The 24715-nt window shown below is 39.1% G+C and overlaps 1 protein-coding gene across 1 annotated transcript in view; it reads left to right on the forward strand.

Moving 5' to 3' along the window:
- Positions 1-606: 606 nt before the first annotated feature.
- Positions 607-24715, forward strand: part of VPS41 (VPS41 subunit of HOPS complex) — a 114909-nt gene continuing 90800 nt past the window's right edge. Inside the window, exons 1-4 of the mRNA XM_032181035.1 lie at positions 607-661; positions 4763-4801; positions 20415-20522; positions 23371-23448. Coding sequence (XP_032036926.1) covers positions 620-661; positions 4763-4801; positions 20415-20522; positions 23371-23448 — 267 coding nt within the window. The 5' untranslated portion in view covers positions 607-619. The remainder of the gene's footprint in view (positions 662-4762; positions 4802-20414; positions 20523-23370; positions 23449-24715) is intronic.

Consider the following 24715-nt stretch of genomic DNA (forward strand, 5'->3'; position numbering starts at 1 on the left):
CCAGGCTATTCCTATTTTTTTTCAGAAGCATAGAATGATATACCTGACTTCCAGTGCCATGGTAATACTCTCTGAATTTAATTTGCAATTCATGGCCTTATGGTCATTGGGTTCCAGCATAGCAGTCTAGATTTCACTTTAGTAGCCAAACTAAGCCATGTTTTAAATTCATTGACTGCAGCAGTAAGGACTTTGTACACAGTAGTTCCAGCTTAGATTTGAGCCCTCTCCACTGACAGAACTTGAGTGATACAAAGTGCAGCCTACTGCTTTTTAGCATTGGTTATGTTTTTAACATGTTGAAAAAGTAGCTTGGAAGTAAGCAAGGCATTTGGATCTGTTTTAAAAGAGAAAACACAGCAGCTCTTAGAACTGCAGAAAGAGATGCTGGCTTTGTAAGGCCCTTCTGGCCCTACAGCCCAAGCTCAGGCGGGCACCAATAAACGCGCCTTGCCCTCACGGACTGGCCGACACACTTGGGACCGGCCCTCGGCATCGTGTGGCTTAACAAGACGGACAGAAAGACGTCTTGTTAAGAAAGACGGACAGAATGCAGCAAAAACCTCCCCAAACTACATTTCCCAGGGTGCCTCCGCCCCACCGCCTTCCTGTCCCTCACATGACCGCCGCCGGCCGCGCCATGGCGGAAGCCGCGGAGAAGGTAGCGAGGGGCGGGCAGGGCGCTGCCCCGCCGCGGAGCCGGGGCAGGAGCCCCCGGGGAGCGGGGAGCGGGGCCGGGGAGGCCCCTGGAAGCGGCGGGGCAGGGTCCCCGAGGGGCCAGGGGGCGGCGGTCCGAGCCTTGCTGCGCCTGGGGTAGAGAGGGAGAGAAGGTGGAGGAGGGGGGAAGGTGTTTGGGTAGTCCCCGGGGGCTGGGTGTGAGGGTGGGTGGGTGGAAGGCAGCTGGCAGCCTCGTCGAGTCAAGGTTAGGGGGGTAAAGGGAGGGAAGGGTCCTTCTCAGCCCCAAAAGGGGCCCTAGATGGGGCTGAGAACCCTAAAAGGGGTAAGAAACTCGCTTGTGCCTTGTGGTGCAGGGAATGTGGGCGAGTGCATTTCAGCAGGGGAATCTTCCCAGGCAAACAGGGACAGTTTGGAACTTGTGATCCCCACCTCTCTGAAGTGAGTGGCCTCATAAAGCTCCCCTTTTCCAGATGGCTCCTTCCCAGGAAGACAAAATGCAAGCTAGCAATGAAGTTCCTCACTACTGTGAATACTTTCTCAGTTTCCTTTCCTTTTATTTTTGACAAGGTAACTTCTGTCTCTCTTAAAAGCCTTAGTGTGGCCGATCTTTAAAAATCTTCCAGGGAAGTTTCTCTTGTTTGGGAAAAGGCATTTGGTTTACGCATTTTCCGCTGTCAGGGGTTTTGTTTTAGGGGCTGGCTTCTCTTGGGGAGGCTTCATTGCCTGATATGGTGAATTTTTAACTGTAACAACACTGAAGAGAGCTCTCAGGATAAAACCAACCCTGATAAATCTTCTTACCTTCTACAATAACATAAGAGATTAAAGCAGTCTGTGTTTTGCAAACTTTCATTATTGTATCTTACTCGTTTCTGTTGATTTTCCGTGTAGAATATGCACAGGTGTACTGGAAGGAAGGTGTATATCGCTGTGTAGGTGGATGTTGGCACAGTTTCTTGGAAATCCAAGTTCATAATTTTCCCTTCCCAGCAGATCTAAGTTATGAGACTAAAAATATACTTGGTAACATCTGGTTTTGTAAGTGAAGGGAAAACTCTATACCCGTTTTATTAGATAGGAAAATCTATTGAAAGCTTATGTTGGATCTACTAAATGAGAGATTATAAGGGTCAGAGGTTACTTTGCATTTCTGTGGTGTCCTCATCCGTGTTGCTTTTCTCTATTCTTAGGCTGCTTGAGCACGAGCATTTGCCAGCTGACTGGAGTGCACCACTGATTTTCCCTTAGAGTATGAGACCTACCAGTGACAGTCATTCCTACATGATTTGAGATTCTGGCTATCTACAAATCCCTGTTGAGGGATTTCCTTTCCACAATTACAAGACTACTAAAAAGTAGAAGTGGAGTATAATCCTCTTGGTTTGTGCATTTGGTGGGAGGGGGAAGTAACCTGACAAAACCCCAGGGTAGTCGTAACTGCAGTTTGCTGTTCCAGTTTGCCTGTGCGAGTGGGAGAAGTCAAGCAGAAAGCTTTTCACAGAAAGTTGCTAGCGAAGTGAGTTGGTAGGTACGAGTCAATCCTAAATGCGTTCAGCTAAGTTGTTGTCAAGGAACAAATAGGAGGAAATTCTTCACTATGAGGGTGGTGAGGCCCTGGCCCAGGTTGCCCAGAGAAGCTGTGAATGCCCCATCCCTGGAGGTGCTCAAGGCCAGGCTGGATGGGGCTTTGGGCAACCTGGTCTGGTGGGAGGTGTCCCTACCCATGGCAGGGGGATTGGAACTGGGTAATCTTTAAGATCCCTTCCAAACTACTCTGTGATTTGTTTCCTATGCCAAGACTCCCTTTGAATTACTGAATGTCATTTTCCCTAGTTAATCATAAAGGCCACTAACTATTTTCTTGAATTTCAGTGCCAGTTATGAAACTTTGTAGCCACAATCGCAGTAGCTTTCAAATACAGCAGCGTTAACAGTATTTTAATATGGGACTGGTAGCAGTCCCAGATCAAAACACATTCATCATCTGAATCAACTTCTGGTGTGCCCTGATTTCGTAGGCCAATATTTTCCAAGGATGTCCTTTAACATAACAACTTAAAACAAGAAAGATTACACTAAATCTTAAGTGACTGGTGGATATAAGGATCAACAAGTGTAACAGTGGGCTTTGTTATTCCACTTGGGGTGTGTCTGTCTGTCTGGTGTTTACATAGTGAACTCACCCTCTTGTCACTTTCTTCCCCTGCATGTGTTTTCCTGAATAGTCAAAACAATTAGGAACTGGGGAAAAAAATAAGTGTTATAGCAGCACTACTAGCAAGTCCTGTGTAACAGCAAAAATGTCACTTTTAGTTATTGCATGTTTTTTGGGGGGGGGAATAGATCTTTTTTTTTTTTTTTTTCCCAAACAAATTCTTCTTTTGTTATCAACTATGAGAATTGTGTTAGAATATCAACATGGTATATCTAATGGTTTTGATGTATAAAGCGGTTGAGTATACAACTCTTAGTGTCCCTGAAAAAAAAATAAAAAATTCTGTTAGGAATCTGGTGATCTTTTGCATTGGACTTTGTGTGTTATTGCTTGTCCTATAGGCCAGCAATGTTGCATCATGATATTTTAGTTCTTGTGTCATTTGGTTGTTATTGTTGAGTAGAATTTAAGATGCAGAGATTCTATATGACAAAATTGCTGTTTCCTGAGAAGTAACTGTGTTTAGTGAGTGGAGACAGTGAGAATGACAAAGAACTAGTGCTACACAAAACGTCAAACCCAGACTTGAAAAGATGCTTAGGTTTTAATCCCTCTTCATCTGTCCTTGACTCCCATATCCTTTCCAATTGGTGTTTCCCTATTCAAGTCATAAATACAGACTAGGCAAATAACCCTTCTGTGGGATACATGTTTTAGAGGTGGACATCACTGTGTTAAGTATGATGCAGGAAATGAGAGGGCAGCAGTCATGGTAACATCTTGTTTCAGGTAGGAAATAAAAATAGTGCTTGTCTTCTCCCCCATCCACATCTCTTCTGATCAGTTGTGATGGTCACTAAAGGCAAACCTCCTGTAATGCACTCGAGGCATTTGCATGCATTTGCTTTCTGCCTAGAGGTCACAAGCAGTGCCTTTTATAAATAAGGAAAATAAATAAAGGTAGCAAACTAAAGATGACACTGGTCAGTGGTGCATTAAATTTTCTTCCCCTTTCATTTCTCCTTAAGCCGTTGGTAATTGTCTCTTTTTTTTGCCTTCTCTTATGAAATTCCCTACCTATTTATTTTATTGTCCAGATATTATCTCATAGGCTTATAGGAAGTTGCTGCCTCCTCTCCCGCTCATTCTTTACTTATATCATATTTTGTTGTTAAAATGCTTACATTCACTGTCAGCGTATTAGCTGTAACCTTTTATTGCTATTGATAATGATAAATACGTTAAGTAAATCTTCATTTTGCTGACCTCTTTGAGGAGGCATTGCATCAGCAGATTTTATCAGTGGACAGGTGAGAGATTAGCAGAAGTCGACTTAAATTTTTTTGTAGGACAGTAAGATTCACTGTCTTGCCAGAGAGTGATGTTTTAAAGGTGCCGTTGCTTCAAAGGCAAGAGAAAGGCACTTGGTTTGCATTGATGTAAGATGGGAAGGAGAAAGTCATTCAATGCTGATTTCTATGGATAATGTCTTGAAGTTAATTTTAAAGTAAGTGAACTAATAGTTGAATACAAGAGCTAGTTGCTAGATAACCAGAGAATGCTGTTCTGCCGTGTGAGTCAAGGCATGAGGAGACATTGCAAAACTTACTGCTGCTTCTTAGGGGAGGGAAACTTCACAGATGATGCTGTTCACGCTCCCTTTTAGCCAGGTAACCAACTATAGTCACATAGTCAGCTGGTGCCACTGAGTGTCAGTGTGGCACTAGATTACATGTGCATGAATTGGGGATGAATGCAAAGGATAATTTCTGACGTGTTCAGAATCACTCTGAACTTTGAGTTGCTCCCAGTTTTCTCATGCCTCTTAATAAAGGTGTAAAAAGTACTTAGAAGGGGAACTGTTGCTCAGTTGTCAGTGTTATGTATGCACTTACCTAATTTTCCGTATTTTTTTTGCATTGTTTTCAGGAAAGTGGGTATAATGAAGAATCAACAGATGAATCTGAGGTAAGCCTGCTTAAAGTCCTTGGTATCTGAATCAGTATTAGTGCTGCTACTTTGTCGGTGTGAAAAAATACCATGCTTTTTGTTTTTTTTTTGGTATCTGCTTACTTAAAAGTTGTGCTGGTACTATATAGCAAGGGTGTTAAGCTGCACTTCAGGTATTTAAAAGGAGCTGTGATTTGCTAGTAAGTTCTTCCTTGTATTTAAAAAAAAAATACACAATCACCAAATTGTAGTAAAATGAATTAGGCTGAGAGAAAGATTCATGTGTATGCACTTTTGTTTGAAAATGAAACAAATGAAAAATTAATTGACAGTGTAATTATATATTCAGTGGTAATACATTAAAGTAGTTCCTGTGTTATTTAATAACTTCAAGGCCTGTATTTAATCATGCTCTGTAAAGTCTCTGTTCTTGAGATTGCATTTTGTCAAGAACTGTCTTGTGTTCGAGAGAGGTCTGTCTACCTGCTGGAAAAAGTGGACTAGGGTGAGGAGAGAAAGAGAACTACAGAGAACTCAAGAATTTGTCTGGGGGCAATACTGTAGTAACTCCAAAGCTGCAATCATTGAAGGGATCATAAGATATTTGACATGAGATACATGACTTCAGCGTGTTCTAGGGTGACTATAGGAAGGAAGAAGTTGAGCAGCTTCAGTTGAGACCACCAGCAAGAACAGATTTTAGAGCATGTTATTAGCTTGACTGAGCATTTTCACCCATTATGTATATAAATGAAAGTAGCTCCTAGGCTTCCAGAACTTTAAAGGATTTGCTGGTAGGAAGATTTTCTGTGCTTTTTCTAATGCCAAATCTTCATGCTTTCTATTTAAGTTCAAAGGAGGTTTAAATCCTAATTTCCAGAATGGTGGATTCTGCAGAGGCTGTGGTGGTGGCTTTTGAAAGAATCCTTGTGCAGAGGACAGTAGCTTTGATTGTGGGATAACTTATTCCTCTGCCTTTCATGAGTGGCTGTGGTGGCACTGTAGGGCGTTCCTAGTGATCAGCAAGGATTTCTTTGGCGTATTTCTTTTCCTGCGTGTTGCTGTTTGGGACAGCTGCTGGGACCAGACTCTTTTTGCCCAGCATGAAATGGTTTTGTTCTAGAGCTATGTTGGATGTGGGGGGGGGGCTTAATGAGGTGAAATACACATTAACAGTGACTGGGCCAAGTACTCAGCATTTTGTAGAAAAATAATCTCCCAAGGGCTGATGTTCGCAGGATAGTGAGCATGGCTACCTGTCAAGATTTTTCTTCTTGAAAGTCGATTGCAAGGAGGAGCTTGGTTTAGTAGTACTTTAATAGCTTTTCAACACAGCCCATTACAAATTAAGTATTTACAGTGGTATTAGTATAATTAGGTTGCCAGATCACTGGCATTTTTTCTTTGTTTTCACTTCAAGAAATAATAGGCATCATACAGCTTTTGCAATATCAAAGGTGGTATAAAAACAGCGGTAGAACCACCAAGTCTGAATGTTGTTAGTGTGTGCTTATATTGTTTGAAGCACGGACAGAGATAAGATTGAACTGGTGGCTTTGCTCTTACTTCTTGTGATTGTAAAATTGTATGATGTTTTTTTTGGGTGGCTCATAGTTTGAATAATTGGGGATGAATCCTATGGTGATGGTACTAGAATCTGGGACTAATCCTTGCTGTCAGTGTTGTATGTGATCTATTTAAAATAGTATTTATGGCATAGATTTTGTTGAAGTCTTGCCATCACAATAATAAAGATTTTTACATATACAATTGGTTGCACTTAACTTCATTTAAATGCTTTCCATACAATTGAAAATTACTGCTGTTGGTTTCAGTAAATATGTGATGCGTATAAGTTATACTACAAGAATATTTTCTATTATGGAGGAAGATAAATTTTAAGTAACTTCTTTTGAGTAAATCACATCCCTGTCTGAACTGGATGCATAAGCAAAATATGGAATGTTTTTTTCAGTGCTTTTTATACTGCTTTGCCATTGCCTTAGTACAGAGTCAAACATGCAGTGATTCTTTTCGATGCAGCAACTCCTTTAGTGTGATTCCTTTATTAGCTCTTAGTAAATAACATGCTAATCCTAAGTTGCTACTTGCTTGATTTGATTTGAATGAAATGGTCTTTAACAAATGCCAGGATGCTCATTAGCACAGGCTGGAGGTAAAGCTTTACAATAGGCCTCAAATGGGAGAGTCTGTAAAAATGACTGTTTTGAATGTACATCAGCTAAGAGTCCCCTTTTTGTAAGTTTGGTTGCAACTTTTGCTTCTCAGGAAGTTGAGTTCTTAAGCCTGTTTAAATGGTTTTAATACTCGCCAGCTGTTTGCCAGAATGTGTAAAGTTCAGAGGTGTTAATTAGCAGAGGTGATGCGTATGTTCAGATGTTAAACAACTATCAGGATCCTCACACTGAGAAGCCTGATCATGTCAGCACTTACCAGGAAAGATCTACAGCATTTCTGTAACTACAGTACAACTTAGACTTTATTTCATATACTTACGTCTGATATGGGATTTTATAAACTTTATTTTCGTTTAGACAGACTCATATGATGAGGAAGCATCATATATTTTAATTCTGTATTTTAATTCTCAAGAGAAAAAACTGTATTTCTGCTGTGCTCTTGAAGCACAATCATTTTCTCTTTGTATCTTCTCCTTGTTTGTTTTTCCTCTTTGGTTAGTTTGTTTCAAATCATGCTTATTAAGTATACTTGCTTTACTTCCAACCCCATCATCAAATGGGCTGCATTTGGGGCTGAGCCTGAGCAGCTTTGTTTGGTTGAAAATTCCTAGCATAATTAGGTTTCATTAGCTTACTTAATTTTATTTTACAGCACCTGGAGCTGCATGTTTTGACTGTCACATATGATGAGACCTTAAAAACAGATAATAAAGAAATCTGACTTTTGCCTGTTCATAAACTGTGGAGAAAAAAAAATCTGCATAAATTATGTATAGCCTGAGTCTGAATTTCTGTTTTGAAAATATTTTTTTTTTTTTGTAATGTGTCTGTTTCTTTAACATATTACTTTTCTTAGCTGAGCTGTTTTCTGTCAGGCAGATCCTTCTTAGATGTTGCCAGTGAAGCAGCAGAAGATGATGCTAATCAAACTAAGGAAGTACTTGAGATTTCTTCAGTAGCAGTGCAACATACTGGTAAAGTGGGATGCACAATAGTATTTTTCTTGTATTGAAGTTGCTGCTGCTACTTAGGCTGTAATTTGGTTTTAGAAGGCTTTTATTTTAATGAGAGAATTGTATTATATTACATAATGGACCATGATGGAGTGAATTAAAGACAATTTTATTTTACATGAAAACAAGTCTTTTTTTTTTTTTTTTTAAACTTAAAATAAGGAATAGTTAGATTACAGTAGCCCATACAGCACTATGTAAGGTGAAGTTAACCCATGAGTCATTTGCATTCTCTGAACAGAGTTCTTGTGTTTGTTAATTCAAACAAAAGCTTTCTAAAGAGTCAACTTTAGTCTTCCTGAAGTTCTTCTCTCTGAACCTCCGTGCTGTTCTGCACTGCATTGATGTACTGTGATGATTTGGTTTGTTGGTGCTGCACGATATGAAACTTAAAATTCACCATCTGACATGGTGAAATCTTATGAGATCAAGCAGATTTTATTTTTTGTCTTCACTGTATAGATAGAGCACAAAACATTCTCACTGAGAATTAATTTGTATTGATAAAGGCATATCATTTACGTTGTATCCTTGGAAATTGCTGGTCTGCATAAATTAGTAGCAGTTGTTCCATGTGTACCTTGCATGCAGAAGTGTTTTGAATCAGGTCTTTGAGTCCTGGGACCTTTGGCTCCTGTCTCAGCCTCAGACTTGGTGTACTGGCTTAATTATGCTCTTCCTCTTTCCTATCCTACCCCACTTATGAAATGGAGCAGTAGTTTCTTACCTCTGACAAGTTTCTTAGCTCATGAAACACTTGTTGTCAGTATGAGATTCTGATGAAATGAAATTTGGGAAGTATCAAAAACCAGAACCTTCCAACTTGATGAGGGAATTGAAGTTAACTTCCTGAAGTTTGGTTAGTCAGTCTTTAATGTTTTCTCTTCGTTTTTAATTTACTGGAGTAGATTGCCCTGGTCCAGTACTTATTTCCTTTACAGGAAGGACCTTTGCAAAAAGAAGTGTCAGTGGAATCATAAAACTAGTTCTTGTGCCTGTAAAACGATTCTATGATTATGTAAAGAATTACACTTGATTTTTGTATGGGCTGCACTGCATGGAGGGTAAACTCTTTGATTTGGATTCTTGACCTATTAAAGGAAACTACCAACTAAAATGGCAGATGCTTATGTTCTGCAAACAGTTTTGAAGAATAATAATTTGTTTTCTCAGAATTAAAATGCTGTGTAAATATGCGTATTTCTCTTTTTTTATTAGGTACTTCTGTTTGTTACGGTTCATGTCTCTCTTCTGTATAGCATTGTATGTTTCAGTTCTAGCACTTCCATTTTTATGTTCCCTAGTCTCAGTTTTCTGGCCTGTTTTCTGATCTTTGATCACTGCTACGTTGTGAAAGGGATATATTTGTTCATTAAATTTATTCTGTTAGCTATTTAAACACTATTAATGTATTAATAAATTCTAGGAGAATTTGTAGTGGGGAAGTATTTTAGAAATTCTTGTTTAACACAGTGTTCAAACAGTTTATGTTGGCTTACAACTGTCCCTCACCTTTACACTTTTTCCACTGAAATTGGTGGTGTTTTTGTTCTTTAAGGTTTTAAAAACTGTGATCTGAACTTGAGCGTAGTTAGGAAATACGTAAACGTTAACAGGAGGACAACTAAAAAGCCTTGATGTTTTCTTTTCCTTTTCAGTGCACGCCAGATCTAAGTCTTGTAGGCTAGGTCTGGATTAGGTCAAAGCAATTAAATCATTTCAAGTAAATAAAGCATCTGGTTAAAAAGGCTCCTTGTCATACTCTGTTTCCATCAAAATGCTCTCTTAACATGGAGGGTTGACCATTGGGCTGGAAGAGGTGAGCTCTTCTGCGGCTAGTAGTTTTTGAAGGAGCATCACCATTGCAACAGAAAATGAATGAGAAGTAGACTTGGCTACTGTAGCTCAGCCCAACCTGCATTTTTCTGTTTTCTGTCTGACCTTTGGTAAATCATTTCATGTCATCATCCTTCCTGTATTTATCATTGAATAGCTTTACATTATAGTTGCCATTTTTCTCTTCCTGTTGTTTTAAAAATATAAAATGGGAGGAAAATGCGCAAGAACGTTTCACATACCTGAGCAATCTGGAGAGAGATTGCTTCTCCCCGCATGGCTTTAAGTGAAATTGGCCTTTTAAGTAGGGAGAACGGAAGGAAAAGAGATATAAATTCTAAATAGAAAGTTATCCTCCTTATTAATGAGAAAATGTATCATGCAAATAATTTATCAATTTGAGTCAGTAGGATGAGCGTGGTGAATTATTTATTGAAGTTTAAATGGAATCTTTTCATACATTAATTTGAAAAACAAGTTTGCAGTGACTAGTAACTAACATTATAATATACATCGTTAGAGGATTGACTTGCAGGAAAAAAATGGATTATTGCTAAGTTCTTTTAATATCTTCTGGTTTTCAGTGAAAACTAGATACTTCCTTTAATGAGCTATTAATATTAACCAGAAGTGCCTGTTCTGTCTGTGTGTTGTGGAATACATAAAAAGTCAAAATGCTGCTGAGCATGTTACATAAATTAAATGCAATTGCAAAACTAGTGTGTTAACGGAGTATGCAGATGTGGCCTTTCCAAAATACTAAATGCATTCATCTGGGCGGAATAACACTTTGAGTGGAAAATTGAAAGTAGTGGGAAAACTCAGCTATTTCCTTTCAGCTTTCACTGTAGCGAGTGGGTAGAAGTAACTTTAAAAACTACTGTTCCCAAAACTGCACTGAAGGGTTTTCATGTGCAGTACATCACATGGTGGCAACCGGACTGCTCAAGTGGTGTTCATGGAGGAAACAAATGTTTGCCCAAGTTCCTTACTCAGCAAACGGAAAGTACAAGTAGAAATGTGTAGTTCCATTGAGATTTGAACTGCTTGGATTTTTCACTGCTGGAGTTGGCTTGAGACGTGGAAGATAAAACAGCCTGTCCTGTGCTGCCTCTGTGTACGGCGCAGTTGAAGCGGATGGACTGACCCTGTACTTTTGAGCACTGAAGTGGATTTAAAAGTTTTCGCGTACTCTTTGCTATGCACAAAATTACCAGTAAAATAAAAGAAACTTACAGGAGTTGTATTGAAACCAAATCACATGCTATATAGGCTTTACTACTTTTTTTTTTTGTACATGTGATTTATGATGATTGCTCATCTGCAGTGTGTCATCTGCGTTATTTCTGCTTCACAAATTGGCTGATGCCCAGCTCCTTCAAACCTGTGCAAATGAATCCTCAGTTGGTGTTCCACAAATACAGTGTGACATTCTGCGTATCACAACGTTTTTGAGAAGAAATAAAATGCTCTCTGCTTTGCCTTTCATCTGTGTGTTATTTCATACTCTGAATGCAGCCCGTTTTGATACATATTCACTGGCAGAAGTATCATCGTAATTCCTTGCTCCTGGTGGATATCTGCATTTTCCCAAAGAGGCTGAGGGATTAAGTAAATCCCTGTAGAAAATGCATGGGGAGAACAGAAAACAGCTGTGTGAAATTTCAACATCGTAATCCATGTTTGCCAATTTTACAGCCAGATACTGGCAAGCTATTTGTGTATCTATTTGTGTAAGAGGAATCATAAAGGAACTGGATGGAAGGTTATTCACTCCACTTCTTTCACTGAGCTAGCATTACTGTATTTTCACCAGAGAACTAGAGGAAAATGTTTGTTAGCACCTCAAGGTACAAGCGTGACTTCATAGTTTAGAAATTTCAGTCTTTGTGTCTTTTTGTTTTGTGTAGCAATGGTTATGGAAGAGAAAGTAATTGTACAGCCAGGCAGCTGGATTTATGTATTTATTCTGAGTGATTTTAGCATTTATTCCAAACTAATTATCACAGAACCTGTGTTTAAATACTGTCAAAAGTGCACAGGCTGCTGCATTTTGCACTGTCACACAAGTGTTCCGCAAAAGTGAATAGCCAAGGTTTTATAAAGATAATTATGTACCCCTTGCCCACCTTAGTAATTTTTTTCTTTATTGATATTACTAACCAGTTTATCACTTCAGATCAGTAATTGTATAATTTGGCTCTTTTTTTTTAAAGGAAACTGTCTTTTCAGGTTTTGTTTGATTCAGCTTTTTGTGGGAACAAACTTTTCAGTATTGGAGTTCCAGAGTAAAAGAGGTTTGCATTTTCTCAGTCACTTTTAGCCTCCATGAAGTCTGGTTAAGCACACAGTATTTAAGTTTGGCACAATAAATACGACGACAACTTGCAATGAAATCTTGTTCTAGTTCCTTTATTACCTAACAAACTGAGCTTTTGGGGGTTAAAGGCCTTACTCTGAGTTTTTCTTAGCATCCTTCTAGTGTTAGAGAGTTGATTGCACTGAGAGACATTGAGTCAGGATCCTAATCCTGAAAATAGCACGGGTAGTCTCTTTATCACCGAGACAGGAACAGGAGTCTGGAAATCATATCCTAGGGATGGAGAGAGTGAAGATGAAGCTTTACTATGCAATAGGTGTATATCTTCTAGTATAATTCTCTTTGTTGGCTCAATGTCACTTGTTTTTTCAGCACAAGTGGATATAGGTCCCCAAACAGCGAAGGATGGAGAGCTCTCTTCTGGTTTTGCTTTTGTGTTTGTTTCCTTTTTCTTTTAAAAAGAGGTAAAACGTAGAAATGAGCAGCTGGGAAGGTGATATTCGAGATGCTTCCTTGCAAATAAAGTGAAATGTTGCATCATTTCAGGGCACAGGGATCTGTTTGAAAAGCGAATGTAGCCAGATCTACTTGAAGATCTTTAATTTATAACTTTGAGGTGTTACCTTCCTAGGAGTGAATGGGCTTCTGATTGGCAGTTTGTGTTTCTTTGTTATACCAAGTAGAGACACACTTCCGCTTTTACAATAATGAAACACAAATGTTAGAAACTATTTGTGTTGTGAATTTTCAGCTCTTTTTATTAGAAATAATGATTTTCCTTTAACAATTCTTCACAATAACTGGGACCTAAATACTGATTTTGAGAAGAAACCTGAGTTTGGGTATGGGCTTTTATCAGCAGTCCTGGCTATCGGGGGAGGTCCCAATCGACTGGCGGCTAGCAAACGTGACGCCCATCTACAAGAAGGGCCGGAGGGCAGACCCGGGAAACTACAGGCCTGTCAGTTTGACCTCAGTGCCAGGAAAGCTCATGGAGCAGATCCTCTTGAGTCATCATGCAGCACTTGCAGGGCAAGCAGGCGATCAGGCCCAGTCAGCATGGCTTTATGAAAGGCAGGTCATGCCTGACGAACCTGATCTCCTTCTATGACAAAGTGACGCGCTGGGTGGATGAGGGAAAGGCTGTGGATGTGGTCTGCCTTGACTTCAGCAAGGCTTTTGACACCGTCTCCCACAGCATTCTCCTCAAGAAACTGGCTGCCCTAGGCTTGGACTGGCGCACTCTTCGTTGGGTTAGAAACTGGCTGGATAGCCGGGCCCAAAGAGTCGTGGTGAATGGAGCCAAGTCCAGTTGGAGGCCAGTCACTAGTGGCGTCCCCCAGGGCTCGGTGCTGGGGCCGGTCCTCTTTAATATCTTCATCGATGATCTGGACGAGGGCATCGAGTGCACCCTCAGTAAGTTCACAGATGACACCAAGCTAGGTGCGTGTGTCGATCTGCTTGAGGGTAGGAAAGCTCTGCAGGAGGATCTGGATAGGCTGCACCGATGGGCTGAGGTCAACTGCATGAAGTTCAACAAGGCCAAGTGCCGGGTCCTGCACCTGGGGCGCAATAACCCCAAGCAGAGCTACAGGCTGGGAGAGGAATGGTTGGAAAGCTGCCAGGCAGAGAAGGACCTGGGAGTGATGGTGGATAGTCGGCTGAATACGAGCCAGCAGTGTGCTCAGGTGGCCAAGAAGGCCAACAGCATCCTGGCTTGTATCAGGAACAGTGTGACCAGCAGGGCTAAGGAGGTGATCGTCCCCCTGTACTCAGCGCTGGTGAGGCCGCACCTCGAGTACTGTGTTCAGTTTTGGGCCCCTCGCTACAAGAAGGACATGGAGGTGCTTGAGCGGGTACAGAGAAGAGCAACGACGCTGGTGAGGGGCCTGGAGAACAAGTCCTACGAGGAGCGGCTGAGGGAGCTGGGCTTGTTCAGCCTGGAGAAGAGGAGGCTCAGGGGCAACCTTATCGCTCTCTATGGGTACCTCAAGGGAGGCTGTAGCGAGGTGGGGGTTGGCCTGTTCTCCCACGTGCCTGGTGACAGGACGAGGGGGAATGGGTTTAAGTTGCGCCAGGGGAGTTTTAGGTTAGATGTTAGGAAGAACTTCTTCACTGAAAGGGTTGTGAGGCACTGGAACAGGCTGCCCAGGGAAGTGGTGGAGTCACCATCCCTGGAAGTCTTCAAAAGACGTTTAGATGTAGAGCTTAGGGAAATGGTTTAGTGGGGACTGTTAGCGTTAGGTCAGAGGTTGGACTCGATGATCTTGAGGTCTCTTCCAACCTAGAAAATTCTGTGATTCTGTGATTTTATGACTCCCATGACAGGAGTGGTGAAAATGTTTTTTTTGTGGGAGCCTTCCTTCAAATATTGTGGTGACAGAAACAAATACTAAAGAAGTCGGATGTTCCAACGGAAGAAGCCCGACTTATAAGACTTTCCAGACCAAACCTCCTTCCTCTTCCCATTTCTGACCAGAACTGGTCATGATTTTCAAATAAAGCGATCTTTCCAAATCATGAAGAAGAACAGGGCTTTGCTGGTATACATGCTGAGTGCCACCTGTGCTAATATCAGGTTGATTGGATTTACTGTAGGGAAAAAAAGCATGTTGGATTTTGGGGTAGAGGAAAGTGAACAACTTTCTAGAAATATTATTCGATCCCTTTTGATATCAAATAGATTATGCACCAATTCAGATCTAATATATGGATTCAAAGTTTTTACCTCTTACCTCTTGTCTTTAAAGTACAGGTAATAACTGGATACCAGCAGGCATAAAGTGAGAGTAGCATTTATGAAGACTGTTTTGTGCCCAGTAAATGGGAATATAATGGAGGAGGAAGGAAAAAGTTGATTTATCCCCATCACAATTATAACCAAGGTATTATCATACTTAAAATGATGAGCATGATAAAACAAAACCCAAACCATTTGAAGAGGTCATCTGGGCTGGAAGTTGAAGGGATATACAAACTGTGTAAAATTACGATGTTATTCCATAAATCCATCAACAGACATTAGCGATTTGTTACAACTTGTCTTTTAATAATTTTGAAAACTGTTTTAAGAATATTAAACCTCGTGTGTGTGGTACATCATGTGCTGCTCCTGTGTGATGTGCTGACTTGCAGCAGTTTTTTGCTGGATTATTTAGTTCACTAGCCATCTTCCCATGTCTTGCAAATGGGTGGTTAGGGGAGGCTGGGTTTCCTTGGACTCATGAGGGCTCAGGACTCTGCTGTCTTAAAAGTGGTGCACTGGTGTAAATGCCCACTGATGGTGCACCTCTCAGAGACCTTCCAAAATTAAACTTGAAAATAAAAATCTAGCCCTCCAGTTAAGACAGCACTTCCATAAAAAGCTAACAGTTGGACATTTTTCTCATCTGGATCAAGTCAAGAAGTTATTGAGAGAGCCTTGATTTATCTGCAAAGGTAATTGGTGATCTTGATAACGGAGTGCTGCTAGAAATGTTGCTGCACTTTGTGCTTCTTTACATTTAGAGAATTAAGTAATTCTCCATGGAGACTGTGCTCTGGGACTAAAAGTCTTTTTACGTATTTTATTTGTTTTTGTATTTCTTTAATAAATGAACCTACCATCAGCAACGAAAGAAGGATGCGTTTATTTTTTGCATAACAGAGGATGCTCTATGAACCTCAATTTCAATCCCAAAATAAATTGCATTAATTTCTTTGGTTCAACTCAAGATTTTTGCATAGTTCATCAATTAATTAATTCTGAAACTGTAACTAGTTTAATTTTTTTTTTCTTCTGAGTGATAATTGTTTTTAGAAGGAAAAAATAATTTCTTAGTTGGTTCTACATGGCTTTCCACAGATCTGGCCTGCATTAAATGTCAAGAAATGTTGTTTTTGTACTTCGGCAGCAGAGCATTTTTAATGGCTTTTAAGCTGGGAGAAACTGAGCCAATTTAACAGTTTTCTTACAGTTTCTCAAACAGAGATGAATTTGAAATAAAGTATGAAAATGAGCTGGTGTTTTTCCTTTTTTCTCTTTTTTTTTTTTTTCTTCCTTCATTTCTTCAAGACATGACCTCTTAAGACCAGTGACACCAGGGTTTGTTGCAGTAGGATGCGAGCGGAGCTCCCTTGAAATTCCGGGAGTGATTAGCTCAGGTATTTTTCCATTTGTGTTTAAATGCTTTGCAGGGTCAAAACTTGAAAGCATAAAGAACGCCGGGATGACCACCTCTGGTAATTGGGGCTCTATCTTGAACTGGACGGACAACATGCGAGCAAAGATGAAGGGCACTTGCCTTATAATGTATGCACCGTTTATTTCCATAAAGGCTTTGAAAAACTTAGAGGACAAATCGTGCAGGAAGGATGACACTTTGCTGTCAATGCCCGTAACATAATTAGAGTATCCACAATCAGTAGAGCATGTAGTTCATGTGACAGACTGTCCTGTGGGCAGATCCGCTGCTACAGGAGCAAATGTGGGCTAATGGAATAACTCCAGGAGCTGCCCACAGCTTCTTGCTGGAAATTGACTTTGCAAGGACCAATTTATGTGGATTGGTTTTCAACTCGTGATTTCACTGCAGTTGTGCCTGCTTCCAAACTAGGAAAGGCAGGGCCAGAATACCTGAAGAAGGCCACGAACTTGCATTTAGTAAGGCAGATGAGCTTCCTTGCAGTGAAACCGGCCTTTGGAGTGCGTATTGCATATTTGTAGTGCCCTTCGGTCAAGTTGGTCTCTTCCTGAGGAGGATGTGGTAGTGAGCTTAATCCCCTTGGGGTGGTAGGAGAAAGAAGGGGAGTTTGTGTTCATTTTGTGTTCATTTCAGGAGCTCAGCAGTGACAAACGAGAGCCCTCAATAGAAAGGGAAGTATATTGGTCTCCCTGGCTGGTTAGAATATGTCATTCAATTGGAAGCGTGCTTTCAGTGGGAAATATTTATGGATACCTGGAGCAAGTTCTTTGTTGTGTGTTTTGAGCAATTTTACTCTTGGCTTCAGCAGTAACAGGCAAAGAGAAAAATAAATGGAAAATGAGTTTCAAATTAGCATTCCTGTGGTTGAAAAGTGGTTATTTATTTTAAACCTACCCAAGGGTAGCTTCCTCTTGTCAGCTCTGTGGTCTTCTTCATTTTCAGAATTGAAAACCGCCATCTGCGCCATCTGTGGAGTACTTTAAACATCTTGTAGAGTATATATTTCTTTTTCTCTCAATACATTTGACAAGAATTTCAGAATTCAGTGGTTTTGTGTTGTGTTTTTTTTTTTTTAGGCAGGCTATATGGAAGGAAGTGTTGAGCAGTGGTACAAGAAGCAGTGCTAGAAAATTTATTTTCAAATGTTTAGATTCCTCTAGGATGGTTTAAAGGACTTCTCTTTAATTAAAAGTGCCATACACTTAGTAAAAATCCATGTTAGTTGAGAAATTGATTTTTATTTTTTTGTTTTCTTTTTTTTTTTTTTTTTTTTAAAGGGAAGCTGTGAGTTTTCTTGTCTGGGGTAAATGTCACTCTGTTTATATCGCAGCTTTGCTGCGAGTCAGGACTTGTACAATTCCTCTAGGTTGTCATAGAAACGCAGCTAACTGTCATCTCAACTCAGGCTGCTGATGGTTTTATTTGTAGGTTTTCAGGATTATTAAAATTTAACAAAAATTATTGATTTGCTTTTTATTAACACTGGCTTGTGTTTACCTGAGAAGTTCAGACTGCATAACAGCTTTTCCTGATAGAAAAATACCTTGAAAATGATTAAACTCTGATACTCTGAAGAAGGGATCATCAAATGCATTTAGTGCATAAGGTAGGGTCTGAAGCAATAGGGAAATCTTGCAATTTTGCAAATCACCTTTTTCGTTTCACTTTGTTTACAGCAAAGTTTCCCCTTCCACACGCACATTTCAATTCACCTTTTAGCTTGACTTTTACTTAACATAAAAGATACCTGTCAAGAAAGCATGAAATGGGTACATCATTGTGCCTTATATTTGAAGTTTTCATTTTATTTACTTTTTCTTGAAGCCTGGCAGAATGCTTCAGTGCACTGACTTCTGAAAGTATATGTTTTTTGTATATGCATGTGCAGGCAAAATTACTTAGTTTTCACTCATAAGTAAGACAGGCAAAACTTATTTACAGTAACTTTATCTAATGGTCCATGGATGAATGCTTTTATGCAAAGTACTGAAGAGACTAGAATTAACTTTTCACGTTGGTTGCACATTTGATGTCCAGACTTTGGCAACATGTGGGATCTTATAAAAACTAGATGACTGGAGTTCAATTTTGACTTTTATGAATTTATTCACAGATTACCCATGCATTTCAAGTGTAAGCAATGTATAAAATGCAGTAATGCATTAATTGCTGTAAAATAGACGCATACTCCTTCTGCTCCCTATCCTCCTTTTTCTTTGACATTACCTCCTCCTGCTCCACTGCAGTCATTTATTAAGGATCTGTGGGCACAAGTAATTAGGCTGATTTATATACAGCCCTGTAATTTGACATTGTCATTCTGTCTAGTAACAACTTTGTTCAGTGTTGGGCTTTACTGAATAAAATTGTTTCTTGGTGGACATTTTGACACCCCACTTCAGGCTGCTACGTCATGGACTGCTGACATCCCTATATTAATCTCATTTGTATTCTGTCACAAAACTCTGGAATAACATATTAAAAGATCTTCTCTTTGCAATGTATTTCTATAAGCAGGGTGCCAAATATTGAACGTTTCCATTAGTCTATATGGCTTTTATATGGTTTGTATGAGGACATGTGTTTATTAACGTGCGTAGTGGTAGCACACATGGTAAATGGGAAAGACTGGCTTTGCTACTACTCCAAAGGCAACTTAAAATATTTTTATTAATGCGTCTCTTTTTCCACCTTTACTTTTCAGATCATTAGCTACAATAAGACATTGCACAAATAGACTTCTTTTGCCATAGGCCGGCACAGTGCATTTTCATTTTTTGTTCTAGAAACTTGAAACCAGTGGTTGGTGGGAAGTAAGGGATCTGCTTTCCTAAAGCACTCATTGCTGTATTTTGGTGGCTTAGGAATGAAAGAAATGTTTTGTGTGGAAAATACACTCAACGTTGATGCATTCATTAGAACTGGCAGTGTGTGTAGGAGATTATTAGGAAAGGTGTATACTGTTTCCCAGTGAGAACCAAGGGATATATGTGTGTTTTTTACGTCTAGGCATGTGTAGTATTAACTGAGGCTTATTGAAGGTTATGAAATCTCTCCCTGGCATTGTACCGCTGTAGACCATCTGTTACAGATAGATGCCAATGACCAGAGTCCTATTTTGCACTTTGGATTTCCTTTTCTTAGGAGATAAGCATGTTGGGTGTTGTGTGAGCAATGAGTTTGTTCCTTGTGGTTTTTAGCTCCGTCTCCTCTTTGTTCACAGTATGCCATTGTCTTTGCATCTTTCTAGTGATTGGTGATAATACCTAACATGTTTGGGGGAAAAAAGGAAAGCTTTGGGATTTACTGCAGATGATATAGGTGATCCATAACAACATGCTGTGTCTGGATCCTTTCCCCAGATAGTTTTGCAACAACATATTTATATTTCTTGCTTTGAACATAAACCCACTGCTATGTTTTGTACAATTAACTTATTCCTAGTGGATTCTGTTTATTTTTGTTCACAGTGTTTTGCCCCTACCCTTCCTACAGAGGTGCAGCATCTTGTAAAGGTCCTGAAGTTTTTTGTAACCTGCATGCTTCAGCTTAGAGTTAAATGTGGCTATAGCGGCACACTTTATTTTATCATCCATTTTTCCATATCATAGAATCATCACAGAATCATAGAATAGCTTGGGTTGGAAAGGACTTAACAATCATTCAGTTCCAACCCCCCTGCCATTTATATTTTTCTTATGAATTGGGAATGACTAACTTTATGTAACAAAGTACACATATACATTTTTTCCTGCTTTTTAGATATTAACTAAGTGCCTCTTACAATGCAGCTGAATTGATATGCTGTTAAACAGTCTTTCTTTGCACCCAGAACTTTGGAGTGAAAAGAGTAATCAACAATAAAAAAAAGCACAACCCAAAACTTCTGGAATGAGACAAAAATGTGAAAGTTTGGCTTTTGGTTGTAATGGCTGTTGTTAAGATATGATGGTGATCCATCTTCGCCTGTTGCTGTGTGACAGTTGTGGGGTATCTGTAAATTTCTTTCTATTTAAAATGAACTTCTAATTTTTGTTTTTGTTTGTTCATTCTTTCCTTATGCTTTTAAAAATATAGGAAGATGAGAGTGAAGAAGAGCCTAAGCTGAAGTATGAACGGCTTTCTAATGGAGTGACTGAAATTCTACAGAAGGATGCAGCCAGCTGCATGACAGTGCATGAAAAGGTATCATGCTGTTTTGAGGCAAAGATAGTACTTCTGCTTAGGTTTTATGTATTTTATCCGTGCTTATAATGCACCAGTATATTTCTATGTAGAAGTACTGCCAAATCTAGAGGTGCAGCGCAAGCCAACAATAATATAAACAAAATTCATGGTAAGCCTATGTTGAACAATCCCTCCTTTCTCAGTAGGAAAATGACGTGAGAATTCAAGGTGCCGTAATTTGTTAGATGCAATGTTTACATAAGCTACTGGGAAATGCTCACTAGCTTTTAATTATGGATAGTACCATGAACTACGTTTGAGATAAAGTCCCAAATTCCCTTTATCTCAGAAAAGAATTTGTCATATAATATGTCATATATTATGTTTATTTATATGTCCTGAATCCCTGAAAACTGACTTGATCATTCCAAGGGCCAGCTTAGTATTTATCCAGCTGTGGTAGATGGCTGAGTTTCTGTTAATACAGTGTGAAGGAAAGTAATTACAATGCTTTTTTAATCTTTTTTTTTTTTTTTAATGGTTTAATACTATTAAAGTTTCAGATGTACAAGAATGAATGGGAGAATGAGATCGACAATGATGTGTAAATAAATTTTACTGTTTCTTTGTTCTTGCAGTGAAGAAACTTCATCTCTTTCTTTGATTGAAACAATTGTGTTTTCTTTTATAAATATTGGAGACCATTTTTTAAATACTGAAGAATTCTAACGAACATCTGAAAGTATGAGAGTTAATGATTTGTCAAATAACTATTAGTATGTAAAACATAATTGCTGTTTTCTGAATGTATAATCTTTCACAGCCAGTAATAGCTCCTTAACTGTTATTGTTGAGGCATCTATCTCTATTATTTGGCTATATTTTTAGATTGACTTGTGCTGTGTTTCTTTTACTCAAAGGACTGTTGCCATGGCTCAAGAGGCTCTTAAGATGAAGCTTGTATTTTAACTGTGGGAATGAAAACAATAAGTCTTTTTAAAATGTTTTTGGCAACTTAGAATTAAACAGATATTTTGAAAATTGGCAAGTATTTCGTCCTGGGCTGTGACCTGTTTGCATTAACCTTTCTGAGCTTCAGGTAAATTTTGAAAGCCAAGAAATAAACAGGATTTTTCTATAAGGAAATGCGTAGATACTGCTTTAACTGTAGTGTCACAAGGAGTGACAATATAGGAAAGCTGTTTAAGTATCCCAACACTTGTAGTTTTCCAGCAAACTAAATACACTATTTATAAGAAAGATCAATATGGTTAGAAGCTAGGTGCCAGAGTCTTTTAGGAATATGTCTCTTACAGCAGGGAGCTGAAGAATGAAGGTGGGTCATAGGTTTTGTGAGGGTATTCTTTGGTTAGATTTTTTGTTTGTTTTCCTGCTAAAACGGGAAAAGCCCTGCTAAAGACTAATAATTAACAAAATGACATAGTGCTATGTAAAATATGTCCCTGATTAATGCACTTTAACTGTGCTAGGAATCCTTATTCCGACTAATTTCCCCCCAGAATTATTATTATTTCCTTTTCTTTTCACTGCTAAAGCATCATATTTTCACCAGGCTTGCTGTCTGCACTGGATGACTAATCGTCATGGCACCTGGTGCATTCAAGCAGGCCTGTGCAGTGGAATAGTCATACCTAGTTATGTCTGCACACCTGATGTTTTATTAACCAGTATTGATTTTTTTACCCGGGGGACTTTTTTCTTCCTGAAAAAAGGCAACCTTGCAGGAGTGAAAGGCATTGCAGGGGATGAATTTCTAATGAACCCCTTCTTTCCCTTTTTTGGCACCTTTTAATGTAGCTTCATATTTTAAGTGCCTGAACTGAAATTTCATTTTAAGCAATTCCATTTTGATAAATCCTTTTAAACCTTGACTTTCTGTAAGGTTATTTTTTAAAGATTGTGCTGCCTGACTGACACGCTTAGCAGTGCCTGTAAATTTGAGCATTTCATTATAGGTTGCAATGAAGCATGCTCACATGCAGTGAAATACAGAGAATTGAGGAACCTAGACTATTTAAGTAATGCTGAAAAGGAGGGGGGGAATAAAAGAAACCTCTGTCATAAATCAAACAGAAAAGGAAGAACTTCGGTACTCCTTAGTAGTAGTTCACATGGTTCAATTAACAGCAGATCTCTCAGAATCAATTGCACTCTTGTTTGTATCAAAATAAGTTTGTGATTGTATGTATTTGTGTGGAGATTTCTTTATTTTGTTACCTATTTTTAGAATGAAACCCCTGAGATTGCCAAGGAGAGGCATTATTTATCTTGAGAGTGTTCAACATAGAAGTGTTACTATGTGAAAGAAAGCAAACCCAGTGGTTATCTCTGTGCTTAAATGCAACCAGAGACCTTCTATAATCCATCAGTATTTTACCAGTGGCCTTTTCCTGTGTTTCAATGGTTTGTTTTTGTGTTAATGATGAAGGAAATTTTAAAATAAAGCCCAAAGGAAACCACTGCAATTGAAAGAAAGCTGCGGAAGGGAGTACAGAACTGTTTCAGATCTGTGTCGTAGTCCTTGCTTTCACACTGCATTTTTAATTTGCTGCCACAGTCCATCAGGCAGTGTGTACGGACTGCAGACACACCATTAGTTGTCAGTAGATGAGGGTCCTCATGACTCATTCTGACAGCTAACTTGCACTATCACAGTAATATGGGCTTGAAGCCCTGTTTTATTCTTTAGGTGCTAAAATAAGCTTTGTCTATAGAAGTTATTTTTTTTTTTTCTTCTGAGTGCTGCTAATCATTAATCTGCTAAACATCCTGAAGTTCATTTAGCATTGCTGTAGTTCTGGTTGTGGTGTCTTCTCTTTGTATAATCAATCTCTTTCTTTTACAGTTTTTGGCACTGGGAACACATTATGGCAAAGTTTATTTACTTGATGTCCAGGGGAACATCACACAGAAGTTTGACGTTGTAAGTATGACATTATTTAGAACACATCTACTGGGATGTAAAATGATGTGATGTACTGAGTAATAAATAAATTAATGTTTTTGCTACACCTGAAATTTTGCGAATGCATTTCATGAACTACCCCCCCGCCACCATCATCCCCACCCCCCCCCTCCCCCTCCCCCCCTCCCCCCCCATAAAACAAGAGACATTTTGTGGTCCTTGAAAGAAGTTGCACTTGGGTGGTTTTGTGATGAGGACGTCTCAGTTTACATGTAATAAACTTTTGTTGTGAAGACAGAAGAGGAAATACATATTTATAATTGTTAATGGCTATTATTAATTATGGACCCCTGGAGGCTTGTGACTTCCATAAGGTTTGAGCCTGCTCATTAGGTGACTATTGTCAGTTGTTAGTGTGTACACTATCGTCTTATCTACTTGCCACAAGTAATTGAAAATTGATTGATTGCCTTGCTAGTTCAGTTTATCTACTGCAAATATATAACGCTAATATTTTATGTGAATGTTTTGAAGCTTGGACTCTTAAGGGAATGTATTGATTGAAAGAGAAGAGGCAGACATTTTTTTTTATTTTGGTTCCTGATATTAGAGGATGAATGAAATGCTCAATTTAAAATTATTTTTAAGAATGTTAAATGTTTCTTTTAATTGTGCATATTTGTTGATTTTTCTGTTCTTTTATTATTATTTATTATTTTTAATCTTTGATACTTCTTCTTCAATCTCCCCATTTTCCATGGGTTGGGAGGAAGGGGATTAGCAATTTTAAATTTTTATTTTTTATTCCCCATCTGGTGTTGTCACAAAATCTGGTAACCAAGCATCAGTTTTTCATCGCAATGTCAGCCCTTGTCAGAGTATCCATCGCAAGACGTTGGCATGTTTGCAGAGAGAACGTATGTTCTAAAGCTGACACAGCTAGCTGCATGGGAGGGGTGAAAGGTTTTGTTTATATATTTGAAAAATCTAATTACACAGTTGTTGTGCAAAGGGAAAAAGTAGCAGCCAAAACCCAGCCTCCTAGGCACAACCTTTGGAGGAAATTTTATAGATAGCAACAGTCAGATTAACAGTGACCTTCCTGGGTATTAATAAAAGTCAAGCTAATGATGTTCTCCTATTTCTTTTAGCTTTTTATGTTCCTTGGCCCTGCAGAGGAGATGCTGACTGCATTTCAAAAGAGGAAAGGCTTTTGGTGTCTGTCTTATAGTACCAATTAGATTTCATGTATACCACTTGCTAAAGATGCAGTTTCTTTCTCTGT

Source organism: Aythya fuligula, chromosome 2 (genome assembly GCF_009819795.1).
Source record: "Aythya fuligula isolate bAytFul2 chromosome 2, bAytFul2.pri, whole genome shotgun sequence".
Taxonomy (NCBI): Eukaryota; Metazoa; Chordata; class Aves; order Anseriformes; family Anatidae; genus Aythya; species Aythya fuligula.